Source organism: Aulostomus chinensis, chromosome 9, assembly GCF_037954235.1.
Source record: "Aulostomus chinensis isolate RoL2024-O1b breed Wild chromosome 9, RoL_Achi_v1.0, whole genome shotgun sequence".
Classification (NCBI taxonomy): domain Eukaryota; kingdom Metazoa; phylum Chordata; class Actinopteri; order Syngnathiformes; family Aulostomidae; genus Aulostomus; species Aulostomus chinensis.
In genome coordinates this window covers 24,066,544-24,090,831 of record NC_141328.1, presented here as the reverse complement: position 1 = coordinate 24,090,831, position 24,288 = coordinate 24,066,544, and the positions used below count along the sequence as shown (strand labels likewise).

Here is a 24,288-nt window from a genome sequence, read left to right as displayed (position 1 = left end):
AAGGGGAAATGTTTTGGGAGGGTCGTCCATGTGTGTCTCATCAGCATGTGGTCGTGATTAGACACCGAGGTGAAGGTGAGCTTCAGGTGGACTCTTTTCTCTTTCTCTAGTCCAACTCTTCCCCTCCTACCGCTCTTCCCGCATCCCATCGAGACCCATTATGTAGAATTAGCCCCATGATGTAAAGTCAAGTGTCAAGGGATGCACGCGCGATAGCACGTCACCGGTTGCATTTGATCAAATTTGGCTAATTGATGAGCATCCAAAATGGGATGTTGTGCATTGCCAAACATGTTTTCTTCAGATGCCCTGGCACTGGGCCTCGCTCTCTGTTTTCTCTCTCTTTCCTTCTCCTCTCCAGATTATTAGCTGAACATCAGCTTAGTTCAACATAAACTTTGTATTGAGAAGTTCAAGACCTTTTGTGAGCTCGCACGAGGCGTTCCATCGTGCAAATGATTCATGATTTTTCTCGGTCTAAGGTCCCTTTAGCTGTCCTGCTTTGTCCCTCAGTTTGGTTGTACATTTATTTGCCGAGTGACTGATCAAGTTTAATGAGGCATCCAAAGAACCTGAACAGAAGCCGGTTTAGGCGGCACTTCAAAGCCACAAGGTTACCTACCCCGAGGTGACAGTAGCTCCGGGGAAGCTGTGTTTACTGGCTTCAGTAGTTCTAGCATCATCCAGCCTGTGGTTTCTCAGTTCAACCTCTCCCTCAGATCTTTCACTGATCAAGGAGATAAGACTACAGCAAGATCTGGGTCAGAGCCAGTGTCTTGTACACATGGTTGATTTCTGTTCTGAAGTTCCTCCCTATTACTCCCAGATTTCTGTTGTTTAAATGCTAAAATATGGTAATTCAGTTGCACATCTTTTTCATTGATAGCGTTCCAGAAGACCGCTTGAAAAGCATTTCCTGCATGAGAACAATCATGGTTCTTAGGAATTGTTGTAAGAGCAGTATCACGCATCCACATTATTCACTCATCCTTCTTTATTAAAGATACAGAGCAGCTCATTTATCATTGAGGGAAGAAAATCCTCAACTGAAATCTGTCAGAGCAAACTCCAGGCTCCAGTCCAAACGAACGCAGACAGTTGACATATCTCCCCCCAAGTTAGGTTTGTGTTAATGGGAGACCCTCGCAGGTGGAGGTCTCCTCTTACACAAACACCAGCCGGTGATTGCCTCCACTTAGGACCAGTAAAAGTAATAAATGATGACCGATCAGGTCACACTGTAAATTCTGTCCAGCCGCTCTGATTGATAGCCAGGTCTTGGTGTGGTCTGAGCCAGAGCTGGTAGGTTTAACGACCGCTTGGTTTCCTCCCACGAGCTTGTGTCTGTCTGAAAATCAGTCCAAATGGAAGTCGCAGTGGAACATTTTTCTCTGTGAAGAATCACATTTTTGGTGATGCAGTGTACTTTTTCCTTGACTAAATATTCCTCCTCCTCCTCTGTTCCATACTGCAACCTAAGCAAGTTTTGCTGAGTGGTGATCTTGAGTTTTCCTCAATAGGACGGCTTTGCTATAAGTCACAAAGAGTTTTAGTCCAGCTTTAAATTCTAGCGGTTCAACTGCAGATTTAGTCAAACTGTAACTTTTAGTCGTCAAACTTTTGAGTACAACTCCGTTAAAAGAAAATTCGGCTCTAAACCAGATTCAGCAATTTTAAATTTAAATTGAAACATCTCGAACGATTACAGAATGTTCACCTTTGTTAATGTTAGACTAATTTTTAAGTGATTCCAAAAAGTCTTGTAAAAAACGTCACATTTTTGTGTCTAATCAAAACACATTGTGTCCAATAATATAAATAAAGAAGTAAAGACATTTATATCCAGAATGGGTCCTCTGGATCACACTTCCACAGAGCGTTCAAGATTATATCTGTTGGCCAAGAAATTCATTTATGAAATATCCAGAAAATCATGGCTCACAGCTATATCCTGCCAGTGGCCTAGAACAGTCCTCAGGATCCAGGATCTACAATGCGATCCAAATCAACCTGTTCCTTGTATTACCATCCATCTTTCCACCAAATTTCAACAGAATCCGTCCATTAGTTTCTGAGATATCCTGCCAACAACCTGCACACACCAGAGATCATGTTACCTCCTCGGTGGAAGTAATAAACCATTTTTTTCTTGTAGACTCATAATTTTAATCTATAAAAAAAACCCTGACATTTCTTCACTTCTTACTAAATAAATATCAGGCTTGTTACTAAAATGCCCGATGCTCCATCTTTTAGCATAAAACATCTGAAATTCTATTGCAAAATTTGGTTAAAAGTATTCCGCAAACCCAATGCAGCGCGCTACAGTGGCTATTCAAAGAGAAAACATCAATCTGCAATTTGTTGTGTGCATCTCATGTCTGTGTGGCCAGTATCCAGAACATATTAGTAAATATCTGCGCTCTTGTTTAACTTGGCCACTACACATCCTGTGGGGATTGGGCCGAATCCCCTTCCCTGTGGCTGTGTGGTAATCTTGGTTTTTCATTCAAAATCTCTAACACATTGCAGACGTCTCTGTGTTTTCATAGAAGTGCATTCAGGATGGACTTAACACTTGAGAGAGCAAGGGCTTAGTCTAAAATGATACAGCTCTGGCGTGGATATTGCTTTGTGATGTGTGAAAAGGGTCAACGCTGAAAAACCTCTGCAAGCGGGAATGGCCTTGATTAGGATTCTAAAATTACATCTATCTTTTTAAAGAACCATATTTAGGTCTGAGGTAATGTCATCTTGTATGCTAGAATGTGAATAAAAACAGGGTATCGGGACTGTTATTGAATTGCACTTGTACTCAACACAAAGTAAATCATTTTTGTGGCCACAATTACAACACCAAAAAAAAAAAAAATCCCCCATCTGCCGTAAAACTTGGGCAATATTATGTTCGTTTCTACAGGGTTGCCATATAAATCCATGCTGTCTGCCGCGATTCACTACGCCACATTAAATTCTTTTAGATCAATTAAACTTCCCAGCTCACTTTACAAGCCACCAGTTTTAATGTTGGCTCCCCCCTACCCCTAGAGCAGGGGAATACTCTTACAGGGGTTAGGCGGCACAGGGTGCTCTGCAGAATTTATTGAGGCATTGCTAAATGAACTGTTAGGGTAATGCAGGAATTAATCATCTTCAGCATTTTATGGAGAGGAAGTGGGGAAGTTGCATGAGATTGACCCTCATAATTCTCCACTCACATTGTAGTGGACAATATTTTGGGTGCTGCTGATAATTCTGTGTTAATGGCATTGTAAAAAGTGGGTGAATGGTATCCAAATATGAGTTTTGATTGCGTTGTTTAAAAAAAAAAAAAAATTCTGGTGATGGCTGCTTAACAGAGCAAGCATGGAAACACATTATGCGCGAGTCTGGCTCTGTCCCTGTGACCGGTCCGGATTCCTTTCTTTTTATTTTTAGTGGACTGATGATCTGTGAGTGAACAGGTGGACAAGAGCTCGGTCACCAGCAAGCAGTCAGATTTGCAGCTCTGTTGTCTGCCAATGTTTAAAATGCTATTAGACTGAAATAAAGTGCTGGATGTTAAAGTCTTACATTTTTATCATAGCGCGTAAACTTTACAGTCCACTCCATATTCCAGTCTCTTATCGCGTTTATAAATTGAACTCCATGTGTGTTTGTGTGTACATGCGTTCCACTTCTACTGTGCTATTTCTGTGTACTGTAAAGGTCATTCGCACTTTCTTAGTTTTCACCCATAGTTATTATTCACATTCACAGGCCATTAAAGCTTTAACAAGCTGCAAGCCATGTCTGAATATCAATTATTCTTTAATATGCAATGCCAAAGCAAATCTAATACTTGGGGGTGGGGGGGGGGGTATTGTTGATAAGGTGAGCAGGACCATGTGGGCACCCTGAACGTGTCAACATATGTTGCACTTTTGGCGCACCATTTGAAGAATTAATTGCTGTAATTTTGCCCCCCCACCAACCCCCACAGAGACTTAAGGTGCGTGCTGAAGTTGGACTAAGTAAATTCACTTTATGACACTGCTGTGACATGTGCATCTGTGATTTCACACGCATAATGTAAAATTTACAGTTGCAGTATTGAATGTCACGCGGGCTGTGGAGAGAGCAGGGCGTAACCGGAGCCCCCAGAGAACAAAGCTGGCGCTTTGGCCCGGTCCCCCCTTGCGCATGCCTCCCCGGCTGCCACCCCACCCTGCTGCTCTTTACAGCTGTGGAGGTGTGATCCGAGCACGACGGTTGGTCTTATAACCGTTAAGCAAGCGCCACGGCGCTTCTAATGGGCAGAGCTCCTAATGACCAAAACACCTGGAGCCATGGGAGTGCGGGGAGAGTTTGATTTTCTCAGGGCACTGCAGACATGAGCCTGAAAGGGGGGACATCGAGTAGAGTCTGCTCCAGTCTCCATGTCCCTCGTGAGCACTGACGCTTGCATATGATCATCTGAGTGACCATATCCTCCAGCCCGCTTTGGAGGGGTCTGATGGAATGGCGTGGTCATGTTCAGAAGAAAGAGGCCCACACTCACTTAAAGTTCAAACGTGGATTAGGCACGCTCGTCCCTTGGTGTCGTGTTCAATGCCGACCCCGCCCCCCCCAGGGAATTGATCCCTCACACAACCCTCCACTATTGATTTAGTTCTATATAGATCATCAAGCTCCATCATGTGATTAAGCTACAAGTCACACATTATACAGATATATAACGGCTCTTAAATGGTGTTGTTTTCCAACTTAGGTTTTTGAGATCAGTTGGAGTTGAATATGATGTCGTACCTATGAGAACTTCGTCTCTCAGCACACGCGGCTTTCACTCAGTCTGTCTGTTCCATTATCGTGATGCTGATTGCACTTCCATGCAGCGAGATACCTCCTACAATTCCAAGAAATACCTCAAGATGATCACAGGATGAAAATACTACTTACCTCATTGTTACGAGTGACCCGTATCTGAAAAATCTTAATTTTTGCATAGTGCATTGATGAAAATAACTTTACTTCTAGCATTCTTTGAGATCTGAAGGCAGGAAGATTCATGTTTAAATGATGTCTTTGCTGAATTAGCATCCAAAAGCTGTGGCTGCAACTTTTGCTATATGAATGATGTGCTTGTGGGTATTTGTCTCAAACAAATAATTTACAGTTTGGGGAGAATGTTGCTTGTAACCTCTTTGTAATTTGGAACCAGGCTGAATTGAGAAGATGTAGGTCTTTTTGAGGAAGTGGGTTTGGTTTTATTTGAACATCATCCTTTGGCTAAGGTAAGATCCTTTTTTTCTTCTTCTTCTTTCCTGTTTTTGCTATTGCAGCTTCAGATCTGTGTATCAGAGAGCACATGTCTCCGCCAAGGTGATACAACATCATCACAGTAAGAGCAATTCCAAACACAAACCAATTGTTCCTCAACCCGCATTCTATCATACCACCAAATTTCCTCAAAATCCACCTGAAACTGTTTGAGTTGACGGACAGACGAACAAGTGCCGGTGATCACGTGAACTCCTTGGCAGACCTTTTTGACATTTGCGATTCAGCAACTTTGTATCATGTTAAATAATCCTGGACTGATTTGGACTTTAAGCTACCTGCCGTCCTGCTAAGCTTCTAACACCTGATCTTAATAGGCACTCCCTTTTCCCATCTTCCACCTAAAGAAACAAGCTGCTGTTATTCCACCAGTGAGCTGTAAACCTGTAATAAAACGGTGCCATGGCCCCGACGTGCAGTATGGGTAATGCTCCATATACTTTAATGGTACACTGGACTAGGTCATATATTTCTCTTCTTATGTGAGATTCCCAAGCAGAGGTAAGGGATGAGGTTTGTGCTCCAGCCAGGGAGTTTAATGTAGAGTGTTTGTTAATAAGTACCATGTTGGGGGATGGAGGAAAAAATGCACAACAGTGAATGTTCAGTGGATTTGTAAACTAAATTCAAAGTTGAACTAGTCAATAGAGCATTTGGAACCAAAATGTTGTTTTTTTTGTCAATGTGCGTTACCTCTATTTTGTCACAGAACAATTTACAGCTTCATTGAAAAATATGTATCTAGAACAAATTACATGGGGACTTGTCAGTTTAGCTTTTATCTCATTTATCATTCAGAGCACACATGACTAATTCTGTAACACAGCACCACAAGCACGCTCTGATGCTAACCCAACAAATTTCACAACAACAAGAGAGGATAGGTCTTCCTCTACCGCAACCGCTAGACACTCCTCGGAATTAGCTCCAAATGTGGTAGACGACATGTATTTGGGAGTGCGGATGTAACTCTAGACTGCAGCCACATGATACTGACGATCAGCGCTAGGTTGTGGTTGAAACAGATGTCTAAACACACAATGGCGTCGACAGACAGAGGCAGAATGTTTACAGTTGCCTGGAAGGATGTTGCTGCTTCTTTGCAAAGAAAGGATGATTGGATGCCCGAATATAATAACACACACTAAAGACTCATCAGGTTGGGGTTGAAGATCCATTATAAAATGTACCGCCAATTTTACTGTCTAGACTTTTTTAAAAGAGCAGTTAATTTGGTTTAATTCTGTGTATCTTTAGCAGACGAATGACAAAACAATTTTCTTTTTTTCCCATTGCTTCCTTTTTACTTCAAGGAATAAATTCTTCAAAAGCAACACGAGTAACAAACATTTACTCTTAGTAGATATCATGGTTTTTGAACCTTCCTCATCCATCCTGTTTCAGCAAAAGATAGTTAAATTTGATATAAATGCCCTTGCTGTTTGAAGTTTTAATAAGTGAAGTACAAAACTTACACGTCTGGATCCCACCGCTGTGTTTTTGTTCTCTCGGTGAGGTCAGACAGCTTTAAAGCCTGATCGTTTCACCTGTCTAGCCTCGGCTACCCTCAGGAAGGAAGCTGCACGTGTAAAACGTCTGTCATGTGTCTCAGTGTGCTCAAGGAAATGTGTGTTTTTATGAATGATCGAGCCTCTGTGTTTCCTACCTCTGGCACAAGCCCTGTCTGTCTGTTGGTCCTCTAAATTTGATGTTTTTTTTACCTCTGTGTGTGTGTGTGTGTGTGTGTGTGTGTGTGTGTGTGTGTGTGTGTGTGTGTGTCTCTCCGTGTCCACACAGTTCACAGGCATGGGATTTGTTTTGTTGTCCATAATGAGTGATGTTTTTGAGGGTTTGTTTTCTCCTAGTCAGAGAGAAAGATATTTGATCTTGTATTTATATATGAGATTTATTCAGTGGATAATTCCATCCTTCGAATGTGTCAGAACCACCGGTATTCTATTCATGCTTGTGGTCGAGTTTGTTCTATTACACTTAATGTTGCAGAAGACCTGGGTTGACTTTTTGTACAGATTACAACCAACAAGCTTCCTAAAAACATGTTTAAATGTTCTTTTACTTAAGAAAAAAATTTAACTGATGTAATTGTGGCACTGCCTTCATATTCCCATGCCACCCTTATGTTGGCATGTGAAAACGTCCACTAGAGGGCAGGACAGAGTCAAAAGCGTCTTTCTACAACAAACATGGCGACGTGCTACTTGCTTTCCATTTCTGTCCAGTCTGCGTCAGGCTGTTTTGTCGCTGTTTTGGGTTACTGTACTCAGCGCGGTTAAAAAGTTCTGCCTTTTTTTTTTCATTGTGTTTTTAGTGTCTCGGCGGTCTCTGTGCCCAATACTGCCTCTGTGATTTCTGGCAGTACTGCTGCCGCAACATTTTGTCCGTAAACATTAAAGAAAATTACACAAATTCTGACAAAATTAACCCAATATGGACAGAAGGCTTCATACATATCATTTTTTTTAATCTTGGATTAATTGGGGCAGTACATTACGAGACAAGTGAGTCATGACATGAGTGCACAACGCTGTGCTCATCAAGAAAACAACAAAAACATCTTCAGAATTATCAAGCGTTCAGCATAAATTAGATTTAAGGCTTGACTTTTTTCTTCATGTGCTTCATAAGAGTGTTAGAATACACATAGGTGCCTTGTACACAAAAGATATGTTTCTTTAATTAATGTATCAAGATTGAAAGTCCTTAAAATTGTGCCTTCTGTTCTTAAATACAACTGAATAAAACCACCCGGTTTTGCCCTGGACTTTGAGAACCGCTGGAAGTAAACATGGTTTATTTTATTTAGAGACTTTAAAAAAATGAGAAACACAACAATATTTACCTTCTGTCATTTTTTCCCAACACAGACTATTTTGTGGGGTGGATTCTGTAATCCTCAGTGGAATATGTATTTAAAGTAATTTTCACTGCCTTTGTCACCTCTAGCTGCCCTCCAAAAAGGATTTTCCTGTATTTTTTCACCCCATCTGACTTCGGATCATGTTTAATGTAACAAGGATAATCAAAACAGGAGACATTCACCCCTAAATCTGGTGTCCAAGCTGTGGCTGGACAGGAAATTGAGTTGGAGGGGAATGGCTCTCTGGCAAACCTTTACTGTTATCGGTGAGGAGGAAGGCAGTTACAAGTTAGCCGGACTCTGCTCCTCTCAGCTATGACCTGTTCACACCTCGTTGTCTCCATCCACCTCCGATAATCGAAGTGCAGGTTTCTACTTTTTACACTCCTGTCCTTTTTTTCCCATTACAGCTTTGGCAAGGAAGGGGTTTTCGCAACTCTACTTGTGTGGCCATTGCAGAAAAAAGGGAGACTGAGTCCAAAGTTTTGCAGGAACTCCGAACAGCCAGTTCGTGGGTTTCCATAAGTATGAGGAAATGAGAAGAAGAGGAAGCGAGAGACTGTGTGTAGTACATATATATGTGGGGAAACGGAGACGAGAGAGAGCAGTGTGGAAGCACACCAGCAGAGAGAGAAACCTGATTTATTATCACCAAAAATCAGCTGCAGATGTCAACTCGCAGATTCTCCCTCTGCCGCCAATTATAGACACTCACGCGAAGATCTGCTCAGCCCCAGACACACACACACACACATACACACACACACACACACACACACATAGATGTGTCCTGAGCTATCGTATTCTCAGCTGTGCGTGAATTCATACGTGTATGCATGCACACCTTTATAATGATGTACTTATGACCTTTGCTTGAAGCTGAAATGATAGATTTGTCACCCACCTGAGTCCCATAGAGACCTGGAGTGGCCACGGAGAGATTAACCTCAATGGAGTCACAAGACATATCACTTGTTGCCTAAATGAAATTAATTTTGGGCTTCATGATGTAACATGTTCCCTCTATTGACCTGTTTTGAGGCCACAATATACAAGTCAATCCCTCAATTAGGGTTATTTTGAGGCCACTAGATATATCTTCTTCCTCCATTTAGTTTGTGTTCATAACTTGTTCTCTCTATTCAGCTATTTTGAGGCTAGAGATATAAAACAGAGGAGAGTTATAAATGAGTTCTAACAGACCATAAATTAAATTAAATTGAAAGAACAAGTTATTTATTGTGGCCGTGAATGAACCTAAACTGATGGAACAAGTTATATCTCATGGCCTCAAAGTATTTTCTCTCTATGAAAAGAAGAAACCAATAACAACAAAATCTCTCTATGGCCACTCCAGGGCTCCGTAACTTCCCGTTTCAGTGAACGCCAGTGATGGATAATGAAGATATCCATAAAAAACATTAGCGCTGTGATGTCAGCAATACTCCCAGGAAAGATTTCTCCCCTCAAGCTTTTTTCCTCCTGCATGTTGTTCCACTGTGGCCGTCATTATGTGCTATTTCAAGTCGTTACTGTAATCACCAAACCATCCTCTGGATTTAGCTTAATCTGTCCATAGATTTTTGGATTTCATTGTTTAGAGGAAAGAAGATGTGAACTTGATAATGGCTCACATAAATCATGTACGAGAAACAGGATTGAAACGCTATTTCATCATGCATTGTACAGTATGTTCACATAATCATAGAGTCGCAGAAAATTGTCTTGAATTTATGTTAACATTTCTTCCTCAAGCAGGCATCAGCCTCAACTAAAGCCCTTGTGGACTTAGGACAAGGATAACGAGGGGACGTGGACTGAAACGAGACTTCATGCGTGCCAGAACCCCTCCAGCTGCTATTTAGTGGGATTCTGCTTTTCCTGTTTCACCATTGATATTCGATAATTAATGTTCTGACATACTCAATAGTCCTTTATATCTTAGTGGTTTTACCAAATCACATAAGATGGAATTTTAGACAGCCTGTCAGTGGGATTCTTATCAGGAGAATGGAATCAGTCCAGCAGTGAGGAGCATATGAGGCAGCACAAGCAGCCAAACATTAACGGTGCTACTACAGTGACACCTGTTAGCACACATGGTCAGAGAGAGTTGAGATGAAGTTTATCCTGAAGCTGGAAAAGGAAGCTGACGGTGATGATGTTACCAAAGATGTGTACACTTTGTAGTTTTGTAAAGTTGGTATGGCTGATAGAGGCTTGTAGAGCCCTTGTCTGTGGGGTGATATGAGGCACCTTAAAGGTGAAACAGAGTTATTCACTTCCATTTGTGCATTTCTTGTAACATTATGAAGCTAGGAAGGGACTTGTCATAGGTTATTGATTGGTATTTACAGCTGCCTATAGCGCTGAGTGAGGATAACATACACCAGAGCAGCCAAGCAGGCTACATTCAGTTAGTTCTGTGCTACAAATGTGGATAAACCATTTGATAGTGTGAGTCATTTTCAGGGGATGTGTAATGCAAAAAAAAAAAAAAAAAAGCTTTTGATTTTCAATCCCGAGAAACTGACTCGAGCACATTGAACAGTTGTCTCAACCTGCAAAGGCTAATACACACTGCTAGATTTTATAGCTCATCTAAACACTGTGTTCTCAACAGTTAAATGCTATAATCACATTTGGATATTTTTATAATAAGCTCTTCGTCTTCTTTCTTACGTGAATCAAGTAGGCAAGTTACAGACACTTGAAATGTACTCACAGCTAGATTTATGAAATACGCTGAGTTTGTTGGAGGTCTTGAAATGTGATTAATGACCCATTTATTACAGCTACAGGTGACCGACCCTTTGATAAGTGTTGTGTTTGTGGTGATGATAAATGTGGCTAAGTAATGGCACGTTATTAGCATTAGCATCAGAGGTTAATATGATGGTTTACACTAGCTTAACGATCTCGACCAAACAATAATAAAGTACAGACTAATCAGCATGTTTACGAGAGCTTTTTAATAGACGACTAAGTGGTGCTCAGTGCTGCAAGCTAGCACCGTTAGCCCAACATAAACACCCCAGTGTCCAATCATCTCACTGACAAGTACTATAAACATTCTCAGGATTGAGAGAGATCTATTTTTCTCCTTTTCTTCTTTTTGCGTAAAAATAGTCAAATTTCTAGCAGCATTTACACCTCCAGGGTAATACCTAGCACACAGCTAGCAGAAAATGGCTGATACTGATGACGCTGGAAGCCTCTGTAGGTTAGACTGTGCTGTTTACACCGACAGGTGAACTCTCAGGAATGGTGCGACATTAGCAGATCCCAAAGTGGCCTGTGCCTGCTCTCATACAGTAGAGATACTCAGTCTTTATACTGCAAGAAGCGCATGTCTGCATGAATACAAATCTGTATGCCCTGAGCACTCCAAAGGCTTTTCATATTTTGACTGATTTTAAAAACATGGTAACAAACACAATGACAGATGTAGTATATCATTTTTAATGTTTTGATCTTAAGAAAGAGCACAAGACACCGGACCACACACTTGATTTTTAAAGGCCTGCAAAACGATTTCAAGGTGGCAATCCTAGGAACTTGGAAGCTCTCATGATCAAGCAAATGTTGAAGTGGCTGTCATGTGCTGGTTGCATTTGTGCATGCTGTGTTCTTGACCGAAATCCAACAAAAATACACATTAGCCACCCTTACATGCAGACTTTTTCTTCATTCCAATTGAAGAGTTCGGGTCAACTGTTTACATGTGACGTGATCTATTCCGATCTGGTGTTTCCATGTGCCACTTCATTCAATCGGAACCGCCGTTTTACGGCCATGTGTCACGTGCAGAGCGATGTAAACATCACGTGACTGAACTTAGTTCAGTCACGTGATGTCTTACATCGCTCTGACACGTGACACATGCCGCTTTTAGTTTTCGTGACTTTTGAACAGGGTTCGATTGAATGAAGTCGGCACATGGAAACACCAGATCGGAATAGTTCACGTACATGTAAAACAGTTGACCCGAACTCTCAAATGGAATGCAGAAAAGTCTGCATGTAAGGGTGGACTAACTGTGTATTTTTGTTGACAGAGCATGCGCAGAAAGAACACAGCCTGACAGCACTGCGTTTCACCGTTTACATGATAAGATTTTACATCTGATCGGTTTGGGAAAAGGACTATTCTACTCCTGTGAAACCGAATGAAATTCCATTCAGTTTAGGCCTCTTTATTTGGATTGAGGTGTTTATATGAAACATTTTTATTCGGTTTGGGCTTCTAATCCGATTCTAATTGGAATATTAGGCTCCACGTAAATCAAGCTATTGACGCTGTTGGTCCCCTGACTGTAATAATAGTTGGTGTTAGTGCTCTTGTTATGTTTCTTTGAAAGTGCTACACTCTTTACCTGTGCTAAAAAACAATGACAATTATAAAGTAATGTTTTACGTAGTTTGATAATGAGAGCCCAGGCTAAGCCAGTGTGTATCTTTATGAGGAAACAATATTTCTGGCAGGACTTTCATTACCAAAAATACATAAGCGTGGTGTGAATTTCTAATTCCGTAAATTAAGTAGCCTTAACACACCTCAGCTCTTCATTTTTAGTTTTTCTTCTTTTTCCTCATTCTACAAAGGTGTTTTCTTTCCGGTACATACAAGTAAAGCAGTAAATCAGACAATTCAATGGGAAACGTAAAGTTCAATTGAAGTCTCCACGTGTCATGAAAGACTATTACTTTGTGGGATTGAAATGAAGATGGGTTTGAACCACATTTTGTTAAGCATTTTGCTGAACAGCCCATTTCCACTAAGCAGGCGTCGGCTAAGTTGTGCAACTCTAATGTTTCATGATCCCTACTGGGAATTTATTGGTGTTTCTTAAGATGTATTTAAAATTCTTTGCCAAACACATTTATCCACAATGCAGAAACTTTTTCTACAAAAACTCATTTTTCTTTTCCCTTCTAATGGATAATAATAGTGTTTAACCTTTAGAGATAACTGTAAAATATAATAACAGGTGCCTTTTGTAAGCACGGATGCCCCCACACTTAGTGTTAAGTCACAAATGAGTGAACACGAATGGCGTTTCAGTTCAGACCCCCTAATTAGTTTAACATTAGCAGCTACAATCAAACGTATGCTGTTCTCAAGTACAGGAAGTCATAAACCTCAGTATTTACTTTGTGCGCCCCTGTTTGCACCATTAAAACAGCTAATAGGTAATAATGCCTTTCCCCCAATTGATAACATTAAGTGCAGTTAGTGTTTTGAGGCTGTGTTTGAGTAGCGATTTGTTGGACTGCAAACTCTGAGAAAGCAAACTAATGGTCCCATAAGAATTTATTTCAAGGTCTATTCTATTTGTTTTCATCAACGGTGGCTGGTGTGTCTATTGTAAATGGGCCGTGACACTAATATTATAAGTAAGAGGATTGCATATAACGGTCAAGTTAATATCTCCAGCTCACCTCTGCGTGATCTTATCACCACGCTCAGCCTGCTCATCTGTCATTCCTGAGACACAAGGCTACCTCCAAACCTTGTCCAATCTTACACCCTGACACCTACTGAAATCTCATCCAGTATCACCAGCTAATAGCTCAAGAGTGACTTACCCCCTCGGCTGTTTTATGACTGGCATTTTTTACGAGACCACAGTGGGCCCTCCAGCCCTGAGAGGTCAGACGGCTCGACAGCAGCGCTCAGAATGAATGGCTCATTTCCTAGCCGTGGCGTGATGGAGAGGATACAGTTGCTCTAGCCTTTCCTCCGGGCTGTCACTGACAAGACACACAGACAGGCCTAATCTTATCGAGTGTGTCAAACCACTGTCTGTTAGCTCTGCTTCATGTACTGAACACCACATGGGTCATTATGAGTCGTTTCAGAGCGACAAATCTTCACAAAGGGTGCAGTCAAAGGGATCTGTTCCAGTGTAACTGGAAAAGGTAGCTAGCATTTAGCCTCCCCCAGAAGATGTGGTTGATTTCATTTTATATGGAGTGAAACAATGAGTCAGGACGGGCTACTGCTGAGCGCTCAATGTAAATGGCAGCCATCCCATCTGGAGGTGACTGAGTGGGATTTGTATCAGCCAGCACTGGATATCCTCGCTGTCGTCTTTTATAAGTTCATAAGGAGAAAGAGGCGAAGGAGGAGGGTTGCAAAGGGGGGGGGGGGGTGGGTGGAGTGCTGTGGCTCTGAAAACCAAAGGCATTCTGGCGTTTGCCTTGATGCATTTTATGGGAACTCTGAGCAAACGTCATTGGACAGCCCACTCGCTGATCAGGCCCCCACGGCTATAGGATATCTCTGGTTTCCATCACGGGGAAAAAGGCAACCATGTATAAAAGGACAATTATACACACATGCCATAAAATCTTTGCAAACACACAAACTTGTGTATCAGCCTAAAACACAAGTACAAGTGAATATTCACCCGCACACACACCGGCTTCCTCAGCATGTTAATCATTCTCATAACAAACACACAATCCTTTCTCTCCAACTCATTCACACACTGCAACCAGGGTCTGGGAGCAATCAAATAGTTGCGCTACACAGCCCGTCTGAATCCTGTTTTCCTGTGCGTCTGCACCCATGTACCAGCGACTTCTCCCCAGTGCTCTAATAAAACCTCACTAATGATCCCTCTCGGCCCCCCTCCCCAACTCCGTCACCCCCGCCCCCACATTCTGGCTCTGGCACCCACCCTGCAGATGCACAAACCAAGGGGCACTTTACGAGTAAAGCGGCCGTCCTTCACCGTGATGTCATCCGCAGCTCTCACTTAATCCTGCCAATCCTCTGAGAGCTGCCAGCCAGACGCTGCAGAGGAATACAGCTGCCTTTTTCTACCTCATGTTTCACCTCTATCCAGCTCTTCTTTGCTATTTGTTTGTTTGTTTATTTTTCAGGTTGTTAATTATGTCTTGCCTACACACACACACACACACACACACACACACACACACAATCACACACATTCTGTAGGTGGATATTTTTTTAAAGGGCTTTTCCTCAAAATATACTGCTTGTCCAATTACAGACACATTAACTGCTTCTCATCTGAGGCAGCAAGCAGCTAGCGGACATTGACTCACTGTTTTCAGAATGGCTCTATTCAAGCAGAAGAGAGGGATTATGGGTTCCTCCACGGGGCTACCTCCATCCAAATAGGAAGTAGTCTGACATGCACTCGCACTCTATAAATCTCCCACCTCATGTTTTTCTCTGGGGGCGGGGGGATTTATGATCGACTATAGGTGTTGATCAGTTTTGAAAGTCAGCAATGTTTTGGAAGAATTGTTCCATCTGCGCAGAAAAATAATGAGCCTTAAATCTTGTTGAGTAAAACATAATATCAATCTGAGCACACAACTTTTCCAGTGGAAGTTGAGGTTTAATACGTCAGTCTTTCAACAAATATTTAGCAATGACATGTGGCGGCGTAACAGAATATTAAGATGATTATGATACCAAAACAAAAAAAAAGGTTTGTTGCTTTAATCCATGAATGGTAATTAGGTAAGTAGTTGTTTCACATTCCAGTGCAATGGGTAGATGGATGGTTCCTGGGAGCATTCAAACACAGGCTCCCACTTTGACACAAACATAATTGTTCATTAGATGAAACTTGTGATCCGTTTGTGCACATAAACAAGTCTCATTATCATACCCCAAAATCAAACTTGCTCATTATAAAGCAGATGGAGCTGTTGAGAATCTATCTGTATTTAAATCTTATTCTTGGTTTTTTCCTGATTTTTATATCAGTAATGATGTAACTTTGAACCACATAGGTGTATGTATATGTTTTTCTGTGGATGCATGTACTGTATATATCGATGACTAAATTAAGTATTAGATCAGCTAGGAAGCAATCCATGACTTATTGACAAGGGTGGGATTAAATCAGTTTGTACTACTACTCACTTCTCTTCCAATGTATAAACCAAGTCATCAAGCATTTGACAAGTTCTTTGCTTTATAGTATTTACATATTAGAAATAAATATTTCAATCAATTTGTTTGCTGGAATAATTTTGCTGTTTTAAAAGGTTCAATAAGTGAAAGAAAAACGATGAAAAATGGATGTTGCAGAGGCCGTTCCTCATGATATTTTATGTATGAGTAATTGGGTATTTTGATTCTTAATGGTAAAATATGCTGATAGCACTCATGGGAATAGGAACACATCGCATTTGTTTTCAAATGCGGTGCTTCGTTAACCAAATGTATTTTTCATGTGTTTTATGTGTTGATTTCACCGAGAAATTAGGGAGGATGCGCAGGCGTGTATTTAGATGCCAAACAGTTTTGAAACAAATAAGACGCAAGTCAAACCAGCGCGCTGCCCCCAACAATACCTCTGAGAACTTTAGATCACTGCAGAAGCACTGGATGTTTCACTCAGACTTTATTTCCAAACATCTGCAACATCCTCTTTCCCTCTGTCACTCACTCACTCACACACACATACACACACACACTCAATCACTCCCTCCCTCTCGCTCTCTTGCACACACACACACCCCATATAAAATCCAACATGGGTCGCTAATTATGGGGGAAATGGCCCTTTTCTCATTTGAAAGTTCTCCAGACAGGCTCTGACAACACCTTCTCCATTAGCCGCCATTTGTCTGCTGAAATGAATGACCTGCTCTCCCCTCGGTCACCCCAACATGTTCACGTCCCTCTTTGATCTGGAGTTGAGTCAGATCAGAGCTTCCACGCTTCACACTCAAACGCTGCTGCACTCGTAATAATTTAATAGATGTTATTTATGGCATATTTTGTGCATGTTTACAGCATTATATTTCATTCATGTATTTATTTGTTTTTTCTATTTCGACATTATTTAAGCAAAAGAAAGTTTCATTGAGTTTGAAAATGTCTTTATCAACAGTCCTGACTGCAGAACGACGAGTTGCAGGCGCATTGCAAACATAAAAAAAAGAGGACACAAGAAGTCATTCAATATCCCAAGAGAAATATTCATTTACATTTAAAGCAGCGACAGCCTACTGAAAAACCGGTGGGGGGGGGGTGTTTTTGGATACTGTAGCTCAATTTAGATGTTAACTATGGATGCAGCTGGATCGCGCTTTGCTAATAATTAGTAATTTACTGAAATATACGGTGGCCCTGAGAGCTCATCTCACTGCAGTCTCAGAAAACACACTTAGACAAGCAAAGTAATAAATCGTGAAGGGCGTTTAGAAAACTAAATATTAAAAAACTGGAATACAAATTAATACTAATTGATATCAAAAATCAAATAAAAACCCGCATCTATATTGTCCAGTGCAACGAAGCGCTCGTATTGTTACCAATTGTAAATTGAAGAGTTTCTGCGATGTGTCACATGAGTTTGCTGCAAAAAGTTAAATGCTGTTTTGTCGAATTGAGGATTGTTTCTTAATTTGCTCATATTTTTTAATTGCATGTCACTGTGCTCCAGCGCTCTGAGCTCTGAGCCATGGTAGACTAGTTGACGTAATCAAGGATTTATCATCGTCAGTCATACTTTCAACATTTATCCTGTAAGTCAGTAAGAGGTGAGAAAACACTCAGTGGCAAGAAAATCTGAGATTAAAACAGTACAATTCCTGTTCCAATTTAGCGCCCTGGTGCTGTCGAAGAATGTTTACAGGATGACCATCTGTTGATTTGCCGAAAATAAAAGAAATAAGTCAAATAGACTTTGATTAAAGATTATTTTCCATTAATTCATGTTATACCCTTTAAAGTTAAAAGCTGTAGCATAGAACCTTTGGGGGGTGTGTGTGTGTGTGTGTGTGTGTGTGTGTGTGTGTGTGTGTGTGTGTGTGTGTGTGTGTCATTGCCTGACTTTTACTTGCTTGATGAAATATAACGGAGTGTGTTGAAGACGAAGGTTCACTGCAGTGGTCGCCAGGGTTCTTTGCTTTGTGAAATCTGTTGACAGCTTCTGGTCTGAGAGGGCGCTGGGGGGACGCAGGACAGGTGACCAGTCTGTACTCCCCTCCCCTCTCTACCTCTGGAAAAAAAAAAAGTCATAAACTGAAAGAAAAAAAGAGTTCTTTGCTAAAGAACCTAACGGATGAATGGAGAGAGAGAGAGAGAGAGAAGAGTAGATTGAATGAGAGAGTCCATCAAAAAGAACGACGGCCACAAAAAAAAGAGGAAAAATCCCCAGGGCAGCACACAATGCCATAGCTGGGGTTAAGTGCTAGGATTTCAGTCGATGGGGGATTTGGGGGTCCCTGCGTTTTTAAGCCTCTGTCCCCAAAACCTTTGCCTTCATCTCTCTCTCTCTCTCACTCACTCACACACACACACACACACGTCTTTTCCAGATCTACCATCTCCACCCCCCCCCCCCCCCCCCCGCTCCATAGTCCCAGTCATCTGCCATAATCAGAACGATGATATACGGGCCCCATTAAAAGAGAGGGGCTGCTGACATGCAGGACAATAGCCCCTCACAGCGTGTCCAGGAAGCCTGCCCATCCAGGTGCACTCTCCCTTCCAGCCAGAGGCCTGCTGCTCTCCCTCCTCCCTCTATCTCTCTCACCCTCTTTTTTCCTTCCCAACCCTCCAAACTCAGTGTGAGCCCATTTAGAGGGAGAGGGAGGGGAGGAGATAGAAACAGGAGAGGAGCAAATGGGACTTGGAGGAGTTGTGCAGGGGGCGAGGTGGGATTTGGATGAGGGAGATTTAAGAGAGAGGGTGGCGGTGGGGACAGGGGGTGAGGAGAGTGAGGGAGAGGTCAGGTGTGTTGAAAAGACGAGACATTTGAGCAGTCAGTGAAGGTGGGGGGGTTGGCAGGGTCAGTGAGCTTGAAACAATGGTGATAATAAAAGTCTCCCCTTTCACCCATGTGCGTCTCTCTTTCTCTCCCTTTCTCCCGTGTTGCTCACCGTCTCTCCCTACCTGACCTACCGCAGCGCATCATGGAGCACCGAGGAAGGGAGGAGGAGGAGGAGGAGGAGAAGTGGGACAGGACTGGTGGTGACAGGGGGAAAGAGTGTGTCACTGGTGGCCCATCAGCACATCCTCACTGGGAGCCATTGCCCGGTCCATCAGCAGGTAATTTAGACCAGACGGGAGTCTGTATATACACGCGCGCACACACACACACACACACACGTCTGAGGAGAATGTGCATGTTTAGTACACGCTTTATATTTGTCCATCACTGCTCAATTGTTTCTTTAAGAATGTTCCGTTGCTTAAGTTCTGTTAGTTTGACATCCATTCTACTAAAGGAACGACTGACTGAAGAAGTTGCTTTCATTCAAACATATTTTCGAATATGATAAGTTGTAAATTATGTTCAAGTTCAGCCTGAAGCAGGTCCTTACTATCATTACTAGATTGGTATTGATATATTGATGCAACCAGACAACATAATCAATGAAAAATCTGACTGTTGAGACATATTACAATCTGCCATCTTGGGTGTAGTTTTATTTTGGAATACCTACATCATGTCCTCTTAGCCTCACTGCAGCTCCAGATTCAGGTTGTATTTCTGTTCTTCTTCTTAAAAAAAAAGTAGCTTGTTTGTCATTTCATTTTGTGTTCATGTTTTTCAGAGCTTTTGTCACTCATTGTGAGTCGATTGTATGAATGTATTGGCGTTAATGAGTCGCATCATTGAGCGCTGGCGCCCTGAACCGAGTCAAAATGAAATCGTATCAGCAGACTCCTTCATATCAGCTGATATTGTGTTTTCAAAAAATCCGTTGACACACACACTGATGGTGGAGGCAGCAGTGGAGGCGGCATCTACTCATCAGGAGCAATTAGAGTTTCAGTGTCTTGCTCAAGGACACTTGAGCCAAGTTTTCTGAAGAAGCGCGGATCGATGCAACGACTCCTCAATTACAAAACAGCCACTGTCCCTCCTGAGTCATGCAGCCTCTCGTTAACACTTTCATTGTATAATGAAGAATCACAACCAGAAACATTGCTCCTTCTGTAAATCCCTCCTGGCTCCATTAAACCAAGGTGGCCTGCAGTGTCCCCTCTGTGGCTTGTGGCCCAGACACTGTCACCAATACTGAGGGCCACCACCAGACCCCCAAAAGCCTCCCAGGTCTGCTGCACAAATCCCCCTACTGTGCATCAACTGGTCCATTAATACTCACTGACTATCTTCCCCGGCTCACTGTGTGGTCCAGACAACAAAGAGAAAGAGGAAACTGGAAGCGAGCTGACATGTCTGATGCTCTGCTATTTTTTTCTGGTAGTCTCCACTCTTGTATCCAGGATGGAAAATCCAGAGGTGCAATTTAGATAAGACACTAGCTTCTTTCTTGGCTCATTCCTTACAACTTCAGTGAATGGGGAAAAAAAACAACATATATTATCATGGCTCCTGGCCACAAAACACTGGGGAAAGTCATCAAACTCTTTTTGGGACTTTTAACTTTGGCTTGTTTTGGTTTTAAATATCAAATGGTGACTAGAGCTGCCCGGGCATCTGTGTTCGTGCATCGACTCACACACAGCTCACTGTCTATAGGACTGTTTTCCATGGCATCGCTTCCATTTAAGGGTTGTCTCTCTTGTCTTCAGCCAAGCTGCACTCCCTCACCATCTCTGCCTCCAGAGCACTTGGAGGGAAATGAAAGTTGGTTGGGGAGATGCAGTCAACAAGGTGGTAGGAATTTTAATGATTGGCTTTCTGCCGCCTTTTCCTCTCCTGCCGTTTTGGCACTCAAATAATAATCCGGCAAGCTTTGCCGTTTGGCACCCTTTGGCTTTCCTCGTTGAAAAGCGCGGTGAACAGAATAAAGGGCCACATCCCCCTGCTCGCTCTCAGCTAAAAGACAAAGTAGATCTTAATTAAAGCCAAAGCAATATAGCTTGAATAAACAGAATGAGCTTATTTTCTGTAAGGCTTATTCTTTTGATTTTTGGGGGGGGGGGGGGGGGGGTTATTTCTTTGCTTTTGCTTCTTTGCTCTCTTGCTGGTACTTTTGTACAGTCTGGAGGCTTCAACTAAATTCAACTCCTGTACACTTATGCATGTCCATATGTGCATTTTGACATGGGAAAAACAGGCTTAATGTACATGCGTAAGCACTCACACTCACAGACTGACATGAAATAAAGGTGACAGGCCGTCAAAGCTGTTGCAGCAGACATTACCCGGGGCCAGAGAGCATTTGTCATGACCAATCAGAAGAGCCGGTAGAGTTTGTTATTGGAGCTCTGGTTGTGGACCAGGGGTGCTCACACACTCAGCGGTAGGTCAACGCTGACAAAGTCCTGGTTTGTGTGTGCATCTCAGGGCAAGTGTGTGGCACACTATTCCTATCAGACCCCTCTCTCATTCTCTTGAAGCAGAACAGATCCTCTGGATAAGCTCAGCCAGCGGCAGAGACCCCCACCACCACCACCACCACCACCATCTATACGTACACACACGTGCACATTTATTACTCGATTGCATGCCTCCCCTCCCTCTTTCCATCTCTCCTGTCTGAATCTAATGCTGAGCCCAGTTCATAATGGAACAAAAACAAGTGTGATTTTCCAATTTTTCTCTGATTGCACCTTTTCGGTTTGTATACTGTAGATGAAGGTCCTGAGTTTCCCAGCGCAGGTTGGCTGGCAGCCGGTGCTCAGAGCAGACACAGGCCAATTGTCAAATATGAGGAAACAGATGAGTCTGCTTGGCTACAAAGAGCACCAGTGTTTGTTTTGTTTTTTGTTTTTTTTAGTTTGAATGATGATTGATGACGCTATATTAATAATATTATTATTGATGTGCAATGGGTCAGAGTATACCTACATGTCTTTGCAACTCGTGATATTTTCATCGTTGCATTTTGACTTTCATCTTGAAGTATTACTTGAGAAAAGATAGATGGAAATGGCTAAATGAAGAAAAAAAAAGTGAAAGCGCAAAATGAAAGATTAAGCTCCAGCATAGTAAAGCTTTAACTTGTAGCTGAAAAGTGGTTAACTCTGCCAGTGTCTTCCCGGATACTCCCAAACTTTGTCCTCATCCGTGGACAGCTTGCAACATAGCTGACACTGAAGAACAAATCAAGCAAGTAATTCCTCAACTTCTCTTCTTTTTTTATTTGGTGTATTTGTGGATGTGGTTGTTACAACATAAGGTTGCCTATTCTTTCATCTTCTGATGGAAATATTGAGCCGAGCTTATTTGCTTCAAACCGCCTGATAAAAACATGCCTAGTTTGATTTTACTCATTGGGAATATTTCCCAAGTTTCATAATAAAATGAAAACAAGACTTCTGAATGCATTTTCTTTTCACATTGCTTAAATGTATGTACATCTCAATGTATATTTTGCAGTTGATTTCCCCAATATCTTGTCTGCATGAATATAGATGGAGTCATCTTTATGTAGGAGGAATAAGATAATAAGACTTTTGAATATCCTGTTTTCCAACATGGACTTGGAGCATTTTCCAAACAATTGACCCCTCTGCACATTCATGGGTACAGCTTACCCCTGTAGCAGAAGTTTGACTCTGTCAGTATAACAAAATACAATTTTTACACTTTTTTTTTTTCCCTGCGTGGGAACAATTGACAGGCTAGTTTTCAATGTAATGAAACACATTTCTGATGGTGTTTGCTCATTTGATTGTAAATTCAGTGTGCATCGTTAAAGAAGCAGCCGGGGTCTGGAGTTGTTGATCACTGCAGGCAATAAGAAACCAGAAATCCATTTATTTTTAAGTATGGCAAAGACGTCAGCCAGCGTTAACCATGGTCACCTCATTTCCTCCTCCGCTGGAACAGGAAAGTAGCTGAACTGTTCGATGACATCTCGCACAATAACCAAGGTAACCACCAGCCATGACAGATGGCGTGAACATGGCGGAGCACATGATTGAAAGATAAAGTTCCACTTTACATTGCAATAACATTTAGTTATATTGAACATTGTATGGCAATGGAGACCAGATGGGAACAGTGACTATTAAATTTCAAAAGAAAACTGTAAAGAGATTCTGGAAGTTTAGTTTTGACTTTTGCTTTCTTAGATGTTTGCAATTCCTTGTTGTTGAGTTTAGAGTTACAGTACACACACACACACACACACACACACACACACACACACACACGTACTGTATATAGCAGAGCAGACCATCACACAGGACTGGAAAAGTTGAGAGGTGCCACCATGACCCCAGGCTTCCAGGTGTCTATAAGCCCAGTCTTCTCACACTGACGTCCCAGCAGCTGTCAGGCTATAAGTGTCACACAGTAGCCTTGTTCCAACTGACAACTTCAAAAGGTTACCCTGCATGGGTCATGCCATGACATTATATTCAGCACATGTTGGATGTGACAGTCAGAGGAAGGAAAAAAACCAAAACAAATATAGAGTGGCAACTTGTCCAGTTTTACCACATGGCAAATGTCTATGTGTTATATATGAAAATGGCAGGCGAGGACAGGAGGAATCATGAATCCAATTGTCTGTCACACTTTATTTGGACAACCAGAAAGACCAAATCTTTCCCAGTCTATGTGACACATTTGGTCCACAGATGAGTCTTGTAAAACAAGCCATTGGATGTTAACAGTAACCGTAAAATTCTTCCAGTGACGAGCAATCAGCATTAAGAGTGCTAGAATTTCACTAGCATCCCGCTGAGCAACTGTCACTCTGAGCTCCTCCCTACCTTAATCTGAGCAAACATCACTTAAAATCACCTCAGACCTGTGCGGGCTACACTTTGACATGCAACTTTTTTGAGTTTTTTGTTTTTTTTGTTTTTTGTTTTGGGTGCACAGAAATGAGAGGAGAAGGCCCAAGTGGTAACAATTTGAAGTCAATAAACTCTTCTCCTCTAAAATGCGCTGCTGGCTTCAAAAGAGGTAGTGTGGGTGTTCTGCGCAGTGGTAATGGAATTGTTAAGCATGCTCAGGGACTTGGCAGCCGACTCCTTTCGGAAAAGAGCGAGAGTGGAGCATGACAACCTGTTAAAATCCAGTGTTTGCTTCTCTCTTTCCTTTCGCCATTAAGAACACACGCAAACATGGCCGAAAATATGAAGCGGCGTTAATGTGATGTAGTAAGCAAAGCACACAACAATACCTCAGCCATGTCCGTCTCCCACGTCTTGTAAAGGAA

General features: G+C 42.0%; 1 protein-coding gene across 11 annotated transcripts in view; it reads left to right on the top strand.

Annotated features, from left to right (window-relative positions):
* prdm16 (PR domain containing 16) overlaps positions 1-24,288 on the top strand; it is a 248,068-nt gene that overhangs the window by 36,140 nt on the left and 187,640 nt on the right. For all 11 annotated transcript variants that reach the window (XR_015117926.1, XM_086214416.1, XM_086214415.1 and 8 more), the window contains exon 2: positions 19,105-19,246. Coding sequence is in view for 10 of the 11 variants with exons in the window: in XM_086214416.1 (XP_086070542.1) it covers positions 19,105-19,246 (142 nt within the window). In the remaining variant the exon portion in view is untranslated. The remainder of the gene's footprint in view (positions 1-19,104; positions 19,247-24,288) is intronic.